This window comes from Diabrotica virgifera, chromosome 1, assembly GCF_917563875.1.
Source record: "Diabrotica virgifera virgifera chromosome 1, PGI_DIABVI_V3a".
Taxonomy (NCBI): domain Eukaryota; kingdom Metazoa; phylum Arthropoda; class Insecta; order Coleoptera; family Chrysomelidae; genus Diabrotica; species Diabrotica virgifera.
In genome coordinates, this window is record NC_065443.1 from 288903769 (window position 1) to 288925529 (window position 21761).

General features: G+C 35.2%; 1 protein-coding gene across 1 annotated transcript in view; it reads left to right on the forward strand.

The window, feature by feature from the left end:
* Window positions 1-21761, forward strand: part of LOC114333335 (tiggy-winkle hedgehog protein) — a 351824-nt gene that overhangs the window by 308490 nt on the left and 21573 nt on the right. Inside the window, exon 3 of the mRNA XM_028283194.2 lies at window positions 7122-7383. Coding sequence (XP_028138995.1) covers window positions 7122-7383 — 262 coding nt within the window. The remainder of the gene's footprint in view (window positions 1-7121; window positions 7384-21761) is intronic.

The window sequence follows — 21761 nt, forward strand, 5'->3', positions numbered from 1 at the left end:
GATTTAGGTTCTACTCACCCTCCACTTCAAAGTTGAAATTGTGCCGTTGGTTGCTTTTACTTGGGGGGTGACAGTCACCCCTTCTCGGGGGTGAAAAAATATACATTCAAGATAAGACCGGAAATGGATGAATTGACTGATTTTAAGCAACTTTTGTTCTATAGAGTTTTTGAAGATATTCTTCTTTAGCGACGAATCGATAGAGGGTAAAATTGTACATGACCGCGCGCCTGCGCACACTGACAGTATGTAGTTCATTGCTAATCTTTCAAGATAGGTATGTACCTATGTATCTGTAACCGTGCAAAATAAGTCATTAAAAGATGTATTATTTATTATAATTCTTGTGTTTTTGGATTTGTGTTTCTCTGTAGTAAAATAATAAAATGTGTAGGCATAAAATTTTTACTTTGTCGCCGTGTTGTGTAATTATATCCGAAACTTACGTGTCAATTCAAGTGGCTCGATGGCGTAGTTGGCAGAGCGGTGGGCCAGAGAATGGAAGCACACGGAAGGTCGCGGGTTCTAATCCCGGACGAATCATATTTTTTTTTATTTTTCGTTATTTTAATAAACATTTTTTGAAAGTGGTAGATAAGAAAGTTAGTTTAATTTTTAAATAAAATACAAATAACCTTTTAAGTATATTTACTTCGTTTAAATTACCTATATAATAGAATATCTTCTTACGTGCGTACAAAGTACACACACATTCTTTTTTTGTGTAAGCTTATACTTTACGAGTTATTTGCGATTGAAAATGTTAATTTTTCGACAAAAAAACTACGTTTTCGGACGGTTTTTCGCACATAATTAAAAAACCAAGGAAAAATTACCCCATTAATCAATCACCCTGTATGTTTTGTCCTAGATAATAAAATGTAGACCTCAATATATTGGTTTTTTTAACATTTTTTAAAAGTTCTTTTCTCTTAATTTTCCCGCACCAACTAAAATAACTGTCTTCAACTCAAAACAAACAACAATTCGAAGTTGTTTGAACTCACCTTTGTTTACATTTCCCGGCGTGTCGGAAAACGTTTTGTAATCAATTAAATAACTGATGATGGTAATTTAATGCGACTGTAAATTAGCGATAAGTCAATGAAATATGGGTACAGACGTAGACATAACACATTCTTCTCTTGCCTACCGCTTAATGAGACAGTCGAATGCAAATTTATCCCAATGTTATTCATTTTATTCTAATAGTTCATTGATTCACTTCAATGGAGTTGTATGTTAAATACCCAGAGAAATTTCAAAAGTTTATGGTGTTTTTTTGATGTAATAAAATTCCTTGAGTCAGTGTTTAGTTTTTATATGCTTCCTAATATTATTTATTATTATTATTACTACCTTCCCTCCTTATTTTCATTATAATGTATTGTTACGCGATTGACTCTACTATTTTATTTATTTATATCTTTAGGCACTAAGTTTAATTTAAATAAAGGAACACTTACTTATATTATTTTATTTACATCACTTATTTATTTTTAATAATTACAAATAACACCAACTAACACATCTAATTTATTTACAACTCAAATTTATGATTTAATTAACTAAACATAATAACTACGATAACTAATAAATACATTTCACTAAATCCGATCGAATACAATTATATCACGCGTCGCGGCTCGTTCATTGACTGACTGGCCTGTGATCGGATTCCTGTTCTTAAATACTCTGGCAGCGGTCGCCTCGAATCGCCGTGGAAGATCTGGCCTTTACTCGTAACGCGGAGAAATATCGAGAAGAATTAGGCCGGGTTGTGAGGCGTCACAGTATGATTATTTGTTATTCCTTGTTTTCATTGATTCGTTGCTATTATCGTTGCGCTTAATGCAAGTCTCTCTTTTGTGAAAAAGAATCCATCCACTTTATCCTTTGAGGACATCCTTATTTTATTTAAGTGTTCAAACTGCTTGAAACTGTCGACTCTGGTTCAGGGGTGTAACCAAGATGATCCTAAGGGGGGGTCTACTTGAAGGTCTCTGGGGGGTATGGAATAATAATGGTGTTAAGCGTATAGAGCTTAAAGTACATCCAAAACGGGGGGGGTATAACCCCCAAAACCACCCCCTGGTTACGCCTATGTTTGGTTGACTCTGGTTTTAATGTAACCTTCACAAGGTTTTCAGAAGGTTTCAAAGCAATTTTCACGAACTCTAAAAGTGAGGTTGAACAATTGCTTAATTTGTGAGGTCTTCCATATTTTTTTTGATCCAGACATACGTATGAGCTCACAACCTCAAACCGGTCTATCGTGGTTATGTTTGGATCATTGTTATGTACAATCATGATCTTTGTCTTTGATATGTTTGTTGATATAACTGGTCGTAATTTAGGCAATGGAATGAGCTTTTTGTATGTACCTACATCTTCCAATGATGTAATCTTCTGGATCAGGTTTTAATATTAACGACTACTTACGTAGCCAGGACTGACTGCTCTACGTGCCCTCCGAAGCATGGTAGCGGCTCAGTTAAATTGGAAATTTAAAAATTTCTGCTATCGTTACCGCGATTGATCACAGGACGTTTATTCTCATACGTTGATTCTTCTCTTATCTCAATATATTGTTGATTTCTATTTTTTAAATTTTTCTCCTGTCATACCTCTTACAGTTAACACGTTCTTAACACATATACGCAACATTTCTGGGAGATACAGTATCAGCTGTTTTATCTGCTCTCTTGCGGAATCTTGTTCCTTACTGGACATGCGCCAGTCAAGGGACACCTGCATACAGTAGGATTGTTTCATGGAGACTTGTGTTGCAGAATCTATCAGAGAACCTAAAACAGTCAACCATATCTATTTGGAGTCAAGCAAGTGCCTCCAAACATATATGGTACCCATTCTGGTATAAACTGGTACAGGGTTCCAGATTCCTGGAATTGGTATCATGAGAGAATGGAGGATATACAATAAGTCGATTAGCTTCAGTAGGTACACCCGGATTATAACAGACGGCTTCCAGGAAAAAAAATCACTGTCATTACTTTATCTATGCTTACAAGTTTTCTTTTGTTCTTTTGATTTGCCAAAGAGTGTTATTAAACGAACTATGAAGTACTGAGAAGAAAAGGTAAAGAGAAGGAAGTTGAACTTACAATTAAAGAAAGAAAGCTACAGTATCTCGGATATGTCATGCGGGGCGAGAAGTATGGCATCCTGCGACTCATAATGCAAGGAAAGATGGATGGCAGAAGAAGCATCGAAAGAAGACGAATTTCATGGCTGAAGAACCTGAGAGAATGGTTTGGATACAGCTCAAACAACTATTTAGAGCTACTGCCTCAAAAAATAAAATAGCTATGATGATTGCCAACCTCCGTAGCGGAGATGGCACCTGAAGAAGATGAAGTTTTTAGACCGCTGTTGATTAAAACCACATTATCCTTTAGTTTTTTTTACACTTTCATTATCGTTGTTGTTAGTTTCTCTGTTTTAATGTAATTACAATGGAACCTCGATAAGTCGGATTAATCGGGACCGCGGCCGATCCGGGTTATCGAAAATCCGGGTTAGCCGGAGAATGTGGTAAAAATTAATAAAATACGGTTGCCAAAAAAATGAAATACTTACTGTAGGTCCAGTACATCTAAATTACGTACAGTTGTATACATTATTGTTTATTTCTTGGTAAAAAAACTCAGTCAAAGTGAAAACAGTTTTATTTTATCTGATGAAAATCGATCCGGGTTAGCCGGACTTCCGGGTTATCGGAGGCCGACTTATCGGGATTCCACTGTACTTGAAAAATAACACTAACTTTTCCGAAATCTTATTAATAGGTACAATCTAAATCAATAGTAAAAAGTTTTATTTGTCATTGGTAGCTGAAAATTTTATTACCCAAAGAAAATATTATTTACTTTATTTAAATATATTTGCTCTTAGTTTATAATTTACCTACTACTAATTCCTTTTTCGTTCACAACTATTTTTAGAACATTTGGTTTATTCCAAAAAACTCGGATATTCACGATATCATGATAAAATCTAAAATCGTAATAGGTAAAGGTTCTACCTTAAAACACCTAATTAGTCAAATTAATTAGAAGCCAATTAATGAACATGGGTGCTAAACATGGTGTGAACAAGAGGGAGAGACTTATAGTACAAGAAATTTACAACATTTTGGTGAATAAAATCAGTTAATTTTAGACACAGAAATATACAAAAATGTAGAAAAATACTAGTTTTATACATTTCTTGTTGATTTTGTAAATTTTTTTTTAAATTCATTATTAATTTCTGTTTCCTGTCTTCCGTTGTCATCTAATTCTTTTCGTAGGTATTGGAAGGCTCGTGCTTGTTCTATATTTACATGTTCTATTTTTATGTTTATCTTTTCTTCTTCTTCACTTCTTCTCCTATCATCATCACTTTTGTTTTATTTTTATCAATTCTCATTCCATATTTTTTTATTAGGTACTTAATTCCACATTTCTATATTTCTTTGTAGTTGTTTCTCATTTTTGACCAATATGACGACGTCGTCGGCGAATATTTTATTTTGTAAGTACCTATGTATATTTTCCAAACAATTTTCTTTCCGTTAATTTGTTGTTTTATTTCTTTAATCCACCAGGTAATTTGCTTTCTTTTAGTGCTATTCTAATTTGTTCCATATAATTTCTGTCGCTGTATTTGTGTATTTTTTATAACCTATTTGAAGTAGTTCCATAGTTGTTCTACTTTTCGATCATTTATCTTTTCTTTAGTTCCTAGTATTCCTAGTTTTTGGTTTATGGTATATATCTGGTACTTCTCAGTATTTTTTTTATTTCTGAATTGGTACGATCATTGATTATAAACACACACATTGGGACCATTGGGTGTTTATAATCAATGGTACGATCTAATATTTCCATATTCTTGTTTATTTTCTTGCAGTTTGGTAATGTTGTTATTATCGGACTTATTTTGTTTTATTTTCATTACTACTAACTAGTGGTCACTTCATATTACTGGACTCCTTCTAATTTTGTCTATTACGTTTCTTCTGTTACTTTATTCTACTAAAATGTAGTCAATTATCGATTTTTCTTCTCCACTTTTAACGTCTCTTGTGTAGGTACTTGTGGATATTTTTGTGTTAAAAATATGTATTAGTTATTACTAAACTGTGCATCATACAGAAGTCTAGCAGTCAGTGGCGACGCGTGACTTTTTCTAAAGTGTTACCAAAACCAGATGAAAAAAATCTTTTTTAAAAAAATGAAGATATGGCTAAATGCAGTGCTGTTTTTGTAACAATATAGGTTCCGGTACGCAATGTTCCGGGGGGTCTGGGGAGTGTTCATAAAGGAGGTCCACCCCCGGGAAAGCTTTTTAAATTCAGCCTCAATAAGGGCGTTTTAAAGCTGTTTGGGATTACGGCAAAAATTAATTAATTTGTCTATAATTTGGTTGTTTTTTTTTTATCTTTTTCCCAAAAGGTCCCTGTACCGTCACAAAAACAGCACTGGCTAAATGTATATATAGCTTCAATAATATCATTTTGTATACTTGAAACTCTCGAAAAAACAGTTGATGTCTCTAGATGTTGGCAAAATTTTTGATCTCTGTTGGCAATTAATGTTAACAATTCCCTGTAATTGCCTCGATTGTTAGAGTCGTCGCCCTCAAAATGACCACGAAACGCTAATTTTTGTTTGCCCAAAAAACATACGGTATCCATTATAACTGTGCTAAGGATATACCTATCTATTATTTTTAACAAACTTATTATGTTTTGCAATATTTACTTTAAAAGCTTGGTTAAGAGAACTTTCGATTTTTGTTTTGCCAACTTAATCAAATTGGGTATACATCTTACATGTAGGTAACGGAGAAATTTCATGTCTCCTTTTTAAAACTCTAAAACTTTTAAATCGTGAACCTGGTCCACCCATTTTTTATGTAGAAACCAGATGACATGGCCAACAATACAGTCTACTTTTCTTGCAACCACATAACCAAGGATTTTTACTGTACCAACTAAATTTAAAATATCGAACTACTTTTTTTGATTCCTTTTTTAAATTGTTTAAATAGGTCTTTCATTTTCAATAATCTCATTTTTTTCTTCAAAATTGTACAAGGAGAATTACTTTTCAAGTAGTTGATCGATTACGCAGCGACACTCATCCATGGTTAACTGCACGCACACTTTTTATAGGTACAGTAAAACCTCGATATAACGGACCTCTATTTAACAGACTTCGGATATAACGGACCAAAAATCCGGTCAAATGTAAAAAAAAATTAAAACGTCCTGTTAATATTATACATACTTAACCCTGCCCATACCAAGATACATTGCATAGCAACGGGGTCCCCGTGGATCCCAAACGCTATATTTTACAAAGAATTTCAATAAACTTTTTATTATAGCATAATGAGGACACATTTCTAAATAGTCTGATTTATTTTAAACCTATTTTTATATAACGGACTTTCGGCTTTAACGGACACCCCGTTCCCCCAATTAGTCCGTTATATCGAGGTTTTACTGTACTGTAACCAAATTTAAATCTGGTAACAGGGCTACTGATATATGTACACAGTGCGCTTACGCCGTCGCTCCTTCAAAATTTTCAGACACTAGCCGGTCCCGAGGGACAGCGAGGATGTAACCATTGTAACCACAAATGAAACTGGGTAAAAACAAATGAAACAGAGTATAATAAAGTGCAACTGTGTCACATAAACTCGCCAATATTTTCGTGTATCTACAAGTAGTTAACTATTTACTGAATTAGGTACTATTAACACATAATAATAATATATTTCTATTGGTAAAAATAAAGGTATTAAATGGGATTATTCATCGTCATAAAATATTTATTTGCAAGATTTTTAACTGTTACCAATGGTAACATTGGTTACATGGACGCTTCGCAAGTGCTTCTTTATGCCATTATTGTTTCGTGATGTCGTGATGTTTCTCCATATGTTCCTAATACCTCTTTATATACCTGGTTATTTGCGCCTATTCTCCCATTGAAGTCACCTACTAAATATATAATATGTACACATTTCTTTTTGCTTGTTCCGTGGCCAATGCTAATTCTTCCCATCCCATCATACTCTTTACTAATCGATTTATTCTTTTTCAGAGATGCAAAGAAAAACTCAACACCCTCGCCATCTCGGTGATGAACATGTGGCCTGGCGTGAAGCTCCTCGTGACGGAGGGCTGGGACGAAGAGGGGTACCACACTCCCGACTCGTTGCACTACGAGGGTCGGGCCGTAGATATCACTACCTCCGACAGGGACCGGTCTAAGTACGGAATGCTCGCCAGGTTGGCCGTCGAAGCGGGCTTCGACTGGGTCTACTACGAGAGTAGGTCCCACATACACTGCTCAGTTAAGTTAGGTGAGTTTCAATTTTTTTCGGGGTGTTCAGCAAGGAGCCTTACGTGAAGCCTTTACTGTGGTCTATAGATCCATCGATAAGTTTGTTAAGTTTAGATTTTGTTAAGTATTCACTGTTATTGCTATTAATGTTGCAACCGTTGTGCTTTGTATTGAAGTTGCTTCAATTATTGCTGCACTGTCATCGTTACATTTGTTTATAATATTTGCTATTATAATACTTTGTCTTACCTGTTATATCAAACGTCGATTTTTCAGTAATTTTTGCGGTATTATTTTAACACTCAATCATTTTAAACAACTGATAACAAAGGTACCTACCTATATAAGGCAAAAGAAGATTGAAATGCTGCTTCAAAATGAAACTGAACAATACCTCAAACCAGAAACAAGGCAGAAAACAGCCAGATATGACAGATAACATATTAATGATGGAGAAAAAGTGAAAATATACACAAAAACACGAAGTAGTGTCACTTATCATTTAATAAAGAATGAGATAACTCCGCATGCAAGAAATGGACATATCGATCAGACTTATACAAGCAACAATAAACTTGTACGAAAACAACTCGGTGGCTGTTAAAAAGTCAAAAATAAAATCAGAAACAAATTTTCCAACAACCAAGGGACAATTACAAGGTTGCTCTACGTCAACAACACTATTCAAAATATTTCTAGAAATGGTACTAACACCCTGGAAAATAAGAATTGTCAGAGGAATGGGTATACCTATCAGGGACGAATATCTGTACACATTAAGCTTCGCTGATGACCAGGTAGTATTGGCACAAGATGAAGAAAATATCTCCTACATGATTAGAAAACTCACACAAGAATATTTAAAGAATGGACTATAACTCAGCTTCATAGCTTCAATAAGAGAGAGAGTACTTGGTAATGGGATCAGATGACGCCCCGGATCTCGAAATCTCAGATGCCCGAAAAATTAAGAGCACCAAAACTTTCAAATACCTAAGCTCCACTATTTCTAGGCACTACAACTGAAGATATAAAGAAAAGAGTAGGTCAAACCAGAGACTCCATAAGACAACTAAATGGAGTATTATGGGACACACATAGCAAAGACCACGAAAAAAAAGTATTATGACGCATGGAGCAGAATACTGGTAGTCAACAAATTAGCTACCGAAATGGAGTTTTGGAGAAGATGCAGTAAGGTCACGAGCGCAGACCGAATCCGAAATGAAGAGATAAGTAGAAGAATGTCAGTAGAACAATAAATTATTATCTTCATCGAAGAAAAGTATCTTATATGGTATGATCATGTCAGGAGGACACCACCCGAAAATGGATAATTCGAGTTACTGACTGGAGCCCTACTGACTAAAAATCTAGAATAAGGCAGCTGAAACAACAAGGATGGATGGAGAAACCCGTTGAGGGAGGGCAAAAGAAGGTAATCTAAAGATCGACACTGACGAAATACCGGAAACGTGGCGAAAATCCTTGGTGTCTCCAGCAGAAAATCTTTGGCGACTACTCTTCTGTCTGTGCTTTCTGAATTAAAAGATGCAATTAAATCGCTAAAGAAATATAGATCACCAGAAATTGACACAATACGTGACAAAGGAATACCTACATATATCATCCATTCTCTCTGTACCGTTGCTTGAAATTAGGGAAAATGGCCGTCTGATTGTTGTACCTCAATTTAGATTCCACTCCACAAAATAGAGCAACTTTTCACTAAGTGTGAAAGCTACCGTACATCAAAAACAGATTAAAAACTTACATAGGTATATGTATTATCAATTACTGCAGGAAAAAGGAGTGTTTGTAAAGGGAAAAGTTACACGTAAGTAAATCCTGAACCCCAGACAATTCATCGAAAAGTCGAGCCGAATTGTAAGTCGAATTTCAAGTACCTATGGTAATATACTCTGTTGATTACTAGAAGGCATTTGGTTGTGTAAGCTGGATAAATCTTAAGCCTCTTTTGATAATGGTGGGTGCACCGATACACCTGGTGACACTGCTATCCCAGTCCAATATGAACAGAACGACCTGATCAGAAGTTCTCAAGCCAAGTAAGGCCAGAAAGAGGGGTTAGACAATGACACGTTTTCTCCCTGATTTATTTCATAAAAATGGCTTTAGCAAGATGGGTTGATGGAGTAACGGTGGCTGGTAGAAATATCTGTAATTTGATATTTGCTAATGACACTACACGTATAGCAGAAAATTAACAAGAAATGATAGGCATTCTGCGGAGAGTTGAGTTAGAATGCGTTAAAGTTGGTTTGAAAATTCATAAAGACTGCTTCAACTATCATGGATCTTTTATAACTAACGATGGCAACTCTGAGTCAGAAGTTCGGAGACCCAATGCTATGGCAAAAAATGCGATGAGTCAATAAAATGCAAGTAAATACTTATAAATACATATAGACTTAAAGATACTACTTTGACTGCAGATCCGATCAACGGACTATGTTAGTAAATGGGGTCTCAAAGTAAAACAATAATTTTAATGATATCTATTCATCAAAAAGCAGAATAGATAAATATAATACCTTCTTAAAGAATTCGGCAAATATGTCAATGTCAAAAGCTAAATTCGGTACTCGAATCAGCTGTTTTCGTTCGCACAACATACTCCGTTCCTCGTTTTGTACTATATAAAAGGCATCGCCAGGCTATTAAAAGACACTGGAGTAGCGAAGAACAAGGTATTTGAGACATATATTATGCTGAGAGCGCCGGTTACCATGATCCTCCGATCCGACGAAGAAGAAGCACCAGAAAACGACCGCAGCCAACCGGTTTGGGAGATAAACGACCAAACCTTTTATATTCGGCAGTGTCTACTATTACACTAGAAGGTACGGTTACAGAACGTACAGTACAATGGACACTACAGTAAAATTAACACTACAGTACAATTAATTTAAAAATTAAAAAGGAACAGCAAGATCATTTAAAATATCAAAACCACTATAATATGAGCGAAGAAAAAAAGTTAAACTAAATGAACTATTATATACGCAGAGAACACAAACGAGCAGTGACGACGCGTGACTTTTTCTGGAGTGTTACCAAAACCAGATGCAAAAAATCTTATTTAAAAAAATGAAGATATGGCTAAAATATATATACACTCACCGACACAAAATTCCGCCACCCAAATTTTTTTATTAAGTTTGACAATCTATAACTTTATTATTTGTACTTCGATTTTAAAGATTCTTGCACGAGTTTGTAGGTACATGTATTGATGTCAATTGCTATTATTCCGGTAACAAAAATTTTTTGCTTAGATGGCATTATACGGGGGTGAATATAAGCGTTGTTTTTTCTCCTAACTTTAAAAAATTCTGTGGAAAAATTGGAGAGCTGATTTTGTTTCATCTGTATTCTCCTGGAGGTATCACTAAGGTCTTGTTTTTTTGAATTATCTGAATATCTCTTTTCTTGTAAGAGCTGTAATTAAAAACACTGCTTTGAAGGTTTATTTAATTAAAAATATCAAACGCACTAAAATTAACAAAACAAAACAAATTTAACAACAAAACAAAACAATTCAATAGCGGTTATATCCACCTCTTGCAGCAACAATTGCTCGCAATCTGTTTACGCAATCTTATCTAATAAAGATGTGTTTTCCTTGCCTGGGGAATAGCCCGATATTCCTCTACCAGGGCCATAACTATACCAAATTTTCTGGAGGCCTAGGATGACGGCAAATAGCTTTTTTTATTCATCTCATAAATGCTCAATATGATTGAGATCTGGGCTGTATGCGGGCCATTCTAATCTTATCAATCCAACCTCAATTGTATGAGTCAATCAGTGTTTTTATTTACAAAAAATGGTACAGCTCTTACAAGCAAAAAGATATTCGGATAATTCAAAAAACAGAATGTTGGTGATGCCTCCGGGAAAATATGACAGGACTATGAAACAAAATCAGCTATTTCATTTTTCCACAGAATTTTTTAAAATTAGGAGAAAATACAACGCTTCCTTTCACCCCTGTACAATGACATGCAAGCAACATTTTTTGTTACCGGAATAATACCAAACAATATGAATACATTTACCTACAAACTGGTCTAAGAATCTTGAAAATCGGAGCACAAATAATAATGTTATAAATTGTCAAACTTAATCAAAAATTTTGGGTGGCGGAATTTTGTGCCGGTGAGTGTAGCTTCAATAATATCATTTTGTATATCACTTGAAACTCTCGAAAAAACAGATGTTTCTAGATGTTGACAAAATTTTTGATCTTTTTTGGCAATTAATTTTAACAATTCCCTGTAATTGCCTGGATTGTCAGAGTCGTCGCACTCAAAATGACCACGAAACACTAGTTCTTGTTTGGCCCAAAAACATACAGTATCTATTATAAGTGTGCTAAGGATATACCTATCTATTTTTTTAACAAACTCATTATGTTTAGCAATATTTGCTTTAAAAGCTTGGTTAAGAGAACTTTTGATTTTTGTTTTGCCAAACTGAATCAAATTGGGTATACATCTTACATGTAGTTAACGGAGAAATTTCATGTCTTCTTTTAAAAATCTAACACCATTTAAATCGTGAACCTGGTCCACCCATTTTTCTGTAGAAACCAGAAGATATTGCTAATAATACAGTATATTTTTCTTGCAACCATAATATAATCAAGGATTTTCACTGTACCAACTAAATTTAAAATATCGAACTACTTTTGTTGATTCCTTTTTTAAATTGTTTAAAATAGGTCTTTCATTTTTAATCTCATTTTTATCTTCAAAATTATACAAGGAGAATTACTTTTCAAGTAGTTGATCGATTAAGAAGCGACACTCATCCATGGTTAACTGCACGCACACTTTTTATAGGTACTGTCACCAATTTTAAATGTGGTAACAGCGCTACTTATACACAGCGCGCTTATGCCGTCGCTTCTTCAAAATTTTCAGTCACTAGCCGGTCCCGAGCGCCAGCGTGGGTATATAACCATTGTAACCAGAAATGAGTCTGGTAACAGAGTATAATAAAGTGCAACTGAGTCACATAAACTCGCCAATATTTTCGTGTCTACGAGTAGTTGGCTATTTACTGACTTAGGTACTATTACCATAATATAATAATATATTTCTATTGGTAAAAATATTGGTAAATAGAATTATTCATCGTCATAAAATATTTATTTGCAAGATTTTTAACTGTTACCAATGGTAACAGTGGTTACATGGACGCTTCGCCAGTGCAAATGAGATAAATAAACCCTTGTATGTACCCTTTTCATAACGCACTATAGCCCAGGGTAAATAAGACAAAAATATACCCTGTTCGTGACACTTTAACAGCCAGAGTACTGAATCATTTTTATTTATAAACAATTTAGTGTCAAAAAACGGCCTTTTTCCTTTTGTTTTCAAATCAATTGAAAACAGTGAAACTTATGCCTTTTTTAGTACAGATATCTTTGAGAGCATGGAAAAAGCTTAAAAATGGCGTATCATAAAGTTTGATATACTCATTTATTGGTAATATAATTGCGAAAAAAGGTCGAAATTGCAAAAAAAAAAATTATTTCGCAATAATTATTTTAAAAATTAGTGTACAGCTTTGAAATTTTTTTCAAATGAGGGTTCTTTGGTGCTTAATATAATATAATAAAAATTTTAAAGCGACTCATTCATTTGTTTAAATTTTATTCACACTGGTTATCCCAGAGAGCTTTTTTTGCAATAACATAAGTCAGAGGGTACAGAATCATCAGCTTATCTTGAAAGGTAAAATCGAAGGCTGCGGAGGAATTGTTAGGAAGCAGATGTCTTGCCTCAAAAACATTCGCGGTTGGTCACGAATAAGTAGTACTGAACTACTATTCCGATTAGCTGAAGACCGTGAATAACTCGCCAATGTAATTGCCAACGTTAGGGTAAGATCAGAACAAGTGGGTCGAGGTGGAGGTGGAAGTCGCGGTCGATGTCGACATCCATGTAAAACAAACACATTGTAGTAAATGGAAGAGACCAAGCAGGTAAGTCGAGGTGGAGGTTTAGCGCGATGCCATCCAGGTTTACATCGATGCTTTTGAATATCAAATGAGTTTGTTTTACATGGATCTCTACTGCGCGGCCTACAAGGATGCTTCCCTGCGATTGGCCCGTTCGAAACCAAGTTGTCATTACCTGCGCTATCTGAGTTGATACTTTTTATATAATCCCTTTTTTGTATTCAGTTTATTTTTGAATTTCTAAAGTAATTAAATTCAGTAAATTTTTGAAATATGCAGGAGGATCTGATTATTTACAGCTGACATTTCATCACTATCATCACTTGAGTGACACAACACCGCAAAAACACAGTCTATTATCATTCAAATTTCATTAAACTCCATACTTCACTTGATAGTGGTTCTAGCTCGACGGACAGCGCAGGTAACCTCGTTTCTATGTGCTGTCGACATCGACCGCGACTTAGCTAGTGGCATCCACCGCGACCTACACCTCCACCTCGACCCACTTGTTCTATTCTTACCCTTAAGGCAAGTGTTCACAGGTCCGCATCGTACGCATCGGACGCATCGGACGCATCGGATTAATTTTTCATACTGCGTCCACTGTATCGGCAGCGATCGGATTGCCGATGCCACTACCTGCTAGGGTAGAAAAATTACTAAGGTAGACTTTAAAATTTGTTGTTTATTTATTGGTTGTTTATTTAATTTAATAATTAATTTATGCATATTAACTACATTTATTAGTATGATAGTTTAATGTATCTGTTTAGTAATAAAAAATCCACAAAAACGTAAAATGTTGAACGAAATATCTACAAAACGAAACATGCTAGGTACATACAACCTGATATTAAAACAAAGCCTGTAACATTTACTACAAAATGTAATACTAATATACAATATACAGGGTGTACCATTTAAAACAATGAAAAAAGTGTATTTGCAAATAGTGATCACATTGTATTTTATATTGATATACCTATGTCAAAGATATTAAATTCTCTCTCATCTAAAAACTCTCATATGTCATTTTAAATATTTCAGCTTATACACCAATTCTCTCGGTAGACCGCAAGCTATAGCAGAAACACATTAAAAAATTATACATTTTGATATAAAGGAATACACAAAGCTGTTACAATTTGGTTTAAATGGAAAATAGTAACTACATCAGTAAAAGCTTTTTTAAAGATAAAGATACTTAAAGTTGCCTCTCTGAAATCGGTAGAATGCTTTCTGTGTTTTTAAATAGTTTGGCCAAACTGTACTTGTAACACACTTTGAATGAGTAATAATTTTAAAATGAGTAATTTATGATATTTTAATCCCCATAATCAACTTATCATGGGCTGTAATATTTTTACCTGAATATACCTATATATAAAATAAAAGTTAAAACTGAGTTTACTTGTTTCATTACGAAGAAGATCATCATCAAATGCAAATTAACCGTAGATTAGCTCCCACTGGGCCAAGCGAAATTCCGAACAGAGTGCGTCCACTGGTCGGCATTTCGAATGATTCATCGGCACGCATCGCAAAAGTTGCCTCTCAAAGGAACCCTTCGGCATTACCGATGATGCGATCCGTACGATGCGGATCAGTGGACGCAGTTACAGAAGTTTTTGTACAAGGCAAACTAAAATCCGTTGCGTACGATGCGTGCGATGCGTACGATGCGGGTCTGTGGACGCTTGCCTTTAGGGAGATCTAATATGACACATACAGAAGAATTTCCAAATTTCGTTTGAAAAGGTACGACCGGACCGGAAAAAGGTACCGTTACAGTACCGGAACAGTAGCCACCTCCACATACCTAGTTAAGGATGAAACGGCAGGCTCAGCCACCCGATCCCACCAAAAGTTGCACCGGCATTATCATCATCAAATGCCAACTACAGTCGCTCATTTGTAACTCACTTCCCAACAAACAATTTTTTTTCTTTGCTCCGGCGGATCACTTGAAAAACGATACTCGGACCGAATTTGAGAGATCTTATCGCCGGTGACATTTGCTGTTTAGTTTAATAGCTCCAAATTAAATTTACAGTAGAGGTATATCCCTGTCAATGAATAAAGTGATTCGTATGTGCTGAGTCGTTAACTTATGGTAATTTTGAAACTAAAACACGGGACCTTCGCTGTAAAAGTATTCTTAACTAGCTGACCCTCCGATCTTCGTACCACCTTAGAATTAAATAAAAATGTAATGTTCAATAAGTAAAAATTAACAAAAAACCAAAAAAATGCTACAATTTTTTTGCGGTGCTTAAATATACAACGATGACTATATATGACAACGATGATTATACAATAATTTTGGATAATAATTTTGGATGTAAAATTTAATTTAATTCGGTAAACTTCCAATGGTTGGCCTTGCGATTTGTTTATCTTCATTGCAAAAGCCAATGGCACGGGAAATTGTAGACGTTTATAATCAAATGGTTTGTTGGAATCAACGGTATAGGTGGAATCACGACATCCTCTCCTAAATCCTCAGGAAATACATATAAAATGACAATATAAATATAAAATGACAATTATTGTAAACGTCACTAGGTACTACGCCCATGTATAAACAATGATACTGCTGTTTACTGTCAATTAGTTCAGATTTCTCTCCTATGTGGCGCTAGGAGTTATCGTTCCGGACAAACTGCGTTTCCGCTTGACGTTATCGCCTTTTATTATATTACATAATATGTGTGAATAGTGAATGATGATGAATTCAGAACGTCTATATTAGTCCAAGAGGCAGCGCTGAAAAATCTATTTGAATTTACTAAAGCTAAATTTTTCACAGTTGATTACTGTGATTGTGTAGAGAAACATACTGCGGTCGGTCAAGCGAAACGTAGAACAGGGGTTACTGAGAGGGTATCAAAGTTGCTTTTCTACAAAGGTAATTAAATCCATTTACTAAGGCTGAAAATCAGTACACACATTCTAAATTGAATATAAATAAAAGTTATTATAGTCGGTCAGCCGTATGACGAGACAGAGCCGGTCGGTCGGCCCCAATGAATGCAGAGTTATTCTCTATATTTTGACCCCCTTGTAAACTGCTCTATTTACAGAATTAGAAAAAAATGTAAAATACAAAAATTATTCGATTTTTAAATTATGATTATTTAACATATGTATCGTACTAGGGACGTCATCCATTTGGGCGTGATGACGTACTGGACTATTTTTTTTTAAATGGGAATAGGGGTCGACTGCTAGCTCATTTAAAAGGTTATTCAATTCCCTATTTAGTAATATAAACAGTAATATGATTAATTATACAGAGTGTCCAAAAACAATTTTTTTAATTAAATTAATTGTTTAATTAATAATTCAAATTTTTTTTTGGGCACCTTGTATAAATAATGATCTTAATGTTTACAGAACTGTATAGAGAATTGAATAACCTCAGAGATTGAGTAAATAATCATGTCCTTTATTTGGTCAGACCATCGTGTTGGAGATCTCCTTCTCTTCTTCTAGTTATATATGTCCAAAATATCTCAGTATATTTTGGTTGATAGTTGTGATGAGTCTAGTTTTTATGTTAAGTTCTTCTAGTAAGTATTTGTGAGATGTGCGGTAGTGCAGTCCATGGTATGAGCAACATTCTATGGTATGGTTTGTACAACAGTAATTGGTTTGAGTTCAATTAGTGCGGTCGTAAATATTATTAAATTTATCTGACCTGGCCCATTGTTAAGACCCACCCGGAGCGATAAGCCACCGAGGTAGACAGAGTTGGTCTTTTACAATTAACACTGACTAGACGGTACTCCCATAATAAAGCCTAAAATAAATTTTACCTGAAACCGGGCCTTTTATACTATTATCGGTTAATCCGGGCTGTTTATAGTGGTAACTAATTGAACTTAACCATTTACTGTTTAACATACCATACACCCACATTTCAAATGATATTATACGCTTTAAATCGGCTTTTTTGGTGGTTTATGTTGTGGTTTTGAGTTTTGCTGATATGACCATTGTCATGCGTTGACAGATCTCATTTTCACATCCTCCAGTGCTAGTGATGATGGGACCTAGTAATTAAATTGTCTGACCACTGCGTAACCCATTATGTTTCTTATGTCTGTTTGCTTGTTTCTAATTCTGTCGATGATCATTACTTTGGTTTTCTACATATACCCATACCCATATTTATTTTCAAACCATATTCCGTACTCACCGTGCCCAGCCTATCCGAATTTGTTCCAGTTATTCTGGTGAAGAAACTAATATAACAGTGTCATCATATGTAAGAGCATAACGTGGGTAGGTTTGTGATTTTTCTTCCTCTTATAGTTGCTTCACTTTGCCATTCCTCAAAAACTTGACGCATAATGTGTTCACTATATATACCTATTATTGACTATAATGGGGGATATTATACATCCCTGTCTAACTCCAGAATTTAAAATTTGAAGTTTTTCGAAACCACATTATTATTAACTCTTACATTAGCACTATTAGACCAATAATGACATACGCGGCAGAAACACGACCCGACACAGAGAGGACAAAAAGATTGCTCGAAACAGCAGAGATGAAAACCTTTCGAAAAATCGATGGTAAGACTCTATGGTACAGAGCTAGAAGTACAGATATACGACGGAGATGCAAGGTAGATAACATTAATAACTGGGTAAGAAACAGAAGAATAGAATGAAATCACCACATAAGCCAAATGACAACAAATAGGGTAGTCAGGACAGCGAGACACGGTTCCCCAATAGGAAGACGATCAGTGGGAAGACCACGAAAACGATGGAACGACAACTTACTAGAGGCACATTGAAAAAACAGACAGAGTCATGTCTATACAAAAAGAAGAAGAAGAAGAAGAAGATTTGCAGTATTAATCACATACAGTTCTTGTAATAATAAATTATAAATGTTCTGGCGTACCCATTTCTCTAAGTATATGAGACATAGAAGGCCTTGAAGTAGTCAACAAAGCACAAAATAAATATGTTTCTATATTATTATGTATTGAACTCTTGAGATTTTTCTATAATTTAACGAATATTAAGAATGTGTTCTCTTGTTCCTTTTACCTGGGAAGAATCCAATGACTATTTAAAACAGTAGATGTTCTTCAAATATGATTTTTATCAAAAAAAAATTCCGAAACGAGTCGTTTTTGTTCGTTCTTTTTTGTGAACCGAATACCTGAATCACTGTTCGATTCTGGCCGCGACCACCTCTACTCCAGGTAGATGTTATCACCGGTGACATTTGCGGCTAGTTTAATAGTCTCAAATTAACTTCACTGGTTCGCTTTATCTAGTTCCTTTGTATAAATAACCACAATGGGCCGATTCTGGTCTGGGCGTTGGGGCAGGATAGTAAATTTGGGTGCGTGCTGTCGAAAACCGTATTAGGACTGTCGTAAATAATCTGCTTGTCACCCGCGTGTATAAATAACATGGGAAAAATGACAGGGCGGTGAAATATTTTGGTGTAGGATTAAAATTTTTATGATAATATCGGCTCATGTATGAAATTGTTGAATCTTATATTTTTGGATTTATCAGCACCTTTATATCTTCCACAGCATCCATGAGACAAATATTTTTTTTTTACTTTATTATTTTCTCGTATCTTAAGTAATTTCTCGTATATTAAGTAAATCACGACAAGCTGATGGAGTTATTAATCAATATTGGAATAAACACCTGTTATTTAAGAATTATCAGCAATCTGTACTGGAATCAAATATCATCTATCCGGAATCCGGACAGAGACAGTAAAAATCAAACGTGGGGTTCGTCAGGGATGTATCGGTACTATCACCACTTCTGTTGTAACATATAATCTGAGAAAATCTTTTAAGAAGCAGTGAATGATGTTGAAGCCGGAATTCGAATCGACGGAGAATGTATCAATAACATAAGATACGCAGACGACACGCCAATGTAACAAAAAACTTCTGTTAAAGTGAAAGTAAAGAGAATGATAAACTCCAACAGAAGTAGGAAATGATAAAAACGTTGGGCGCCAATGTAACTAATAGTCGCTAATATGATAAAAATGAAAACTAGCTTCTCGTTGGAGAAGCCGATGTAACAAAATACTACTTTTCACTAGTATTATGTGGGGGAAGAAGCAAAGGTGAAGAGATAGATGAACTAATAACAAAAGGATGAATAGACAGAGGCAAACTGAATGGAGTTAGGCTAGCGATATATGCAATATAACGACAACTTGACACTCAAGGATGGATACGGCCAGTTTGCATGCCAACAGAATCACAGAAGTCAGTCAGAGATACGGACTTTCACTGAACATTAAGAAAACAAAATGATTTCTAAGAAGGAACAGCAATTTGGACGAATGAGTAAGAACGGTCAACAAATAGAACGAGTAAAAACATACACCTACCTTGGTACGAACATCAATGAAAATTGGGATCATTCCATAGAAATCAAAAATGTAGGATAGAGAAAGCAAAAAGTTATTCAAATGTCAGGATTTAAGAAGAATAAGAGTTATTCAAATGATAAAAGAATTTAAAGAAGAATCCATTAGGAACAACCTAACGAATGATAGATCCACAAAATACTTACTATGAAAGGCAAACAAAGGATTATAAAGACCAATGATGCAAATACCACCCATAAAAAAACAAGAAGGCACTTGGGCGAGAAGCAGCGAACAAAAAGCAGAATGCTTTGCTACACATCTAGAGAAAATATTTCAACCGCATCAACAACATCAAGAAGAAGCATTACAGAGCAACCATTTGCAAGAAGAAGAGAACATAATGCCAGTAACTGTAGAGGAAGTAATAAAAGAATTCAAATATAATTTAAACCCGGGAAAAGCTCCTGACTTTGATTTGATAACAGGACAAATATTAAAACAGCTCCCAAGAAAAGCAATTGTCAAGTTGACCTATTTAATTAATGCTGCGATCAGATTAAAATAGGTTCCTTCAATGTGGAAAGTGGCGGAAATAGTAATGATACCAAAACCAGGCAAACCACCACATATAAGCTCCTCCTATAGACCAATATCACTGCTACCCACAATGTGTAAATTATTTGAAAAACTTCTCCTCAGAAGATTGCAACCAATTATAGTAAACAAAAAATTAATTCCAAATCATCAGTTTGGCTTTAGGCAACAACACTCAACTATAGACCAACTCCACAGAGTCACCGATATTATAGAAAATGCACTAGAGGAAAGAAAAGTTGGTTCAGCTTTATTCTTAGATGTTGCCCAGGCATTTGACAGAGTTTGGCATGAAGGACTATTTCATAAATTAGAGACTATTCTTCCAAAATCATACACAGACATAATTAAATCGTACTTAACTGATAGATATTTCAGAATCAAGCGAGATGATGCTTATTCTGAACTTAAACTTAAAGAAATAAAAGCCGGAGTCCCACAGGGCGGCACAGGGTAACGTATTGGGCTCGGTCCTATATCTCCTTTATACATGTGATCTACCAGAATTCGATAACTACTATTTAGCTACCTTTGCCGACGATACCGCCATATTAGCAGTAGGTAAAGACAACGTAGAAACAGCCAATAAACTATGTATAAAATGTAACGAGCAAATTCCAAAAATGGACTAAGCCGTGGAAGATTACATTGAATGAAAGCAAATCAGTACATGTTAGTTTCACTAATAAAAAAATTCTCTATGCACCAATAAAAATTAATGGACAAGACATTCCTTATGCCAACACAGCCAAATACCTGTGCTTAACCTTAGACACGAAGCTTCGCTGGAAAGCACATGTAAAGAAAAAGAAAGAAGAATTAAATATCAAATATAACAAATTATACTGGCTACTGGGAAGATACTCAGGGTTGTCAACGTATAACAAGATGCTAATCTACAAACAAGTTATAAAACCAGTATGGACGTATAGTATCCAACTATGGGGATGTACAAAAAAGACAAATTTGAAAATAATACAAACTTTTCAAAACAAAGTACTAAGGGCACAGTATAAAGAGGGATATTACTTCTTGAGATCAAAGTGCCGACATGGACTGTCCCTCTTTATACTGTGCTAAGGGGCATAGTTAACGCACCCTGGTACATCCGTAATGACGACCTTCACAGGGATCTACGAATGGAACCCGTCGACAAAGAAATCCGAAAACACGCAGAAAGTCATGAAAAGAGACTTCTCCACGAAAATATTGAGGCCATCCAGCTCCTGTACAACTCAAACCGGAAAAGAAGACTGAAGAGGACCAAACCTCACGAGTTGGTGTAGTGTGTGACAAAACTAATAGCGGAGCATTGCGCTATAAGTGTGCAAGCAACGTGTTGGAGTAGTGCGTGATAAAGTGAAAAGCAGCGCTTTGTGTGATAGTGCGCAAGCAAAAAGTGCCCCAGTAATAATAAAGACAACTAA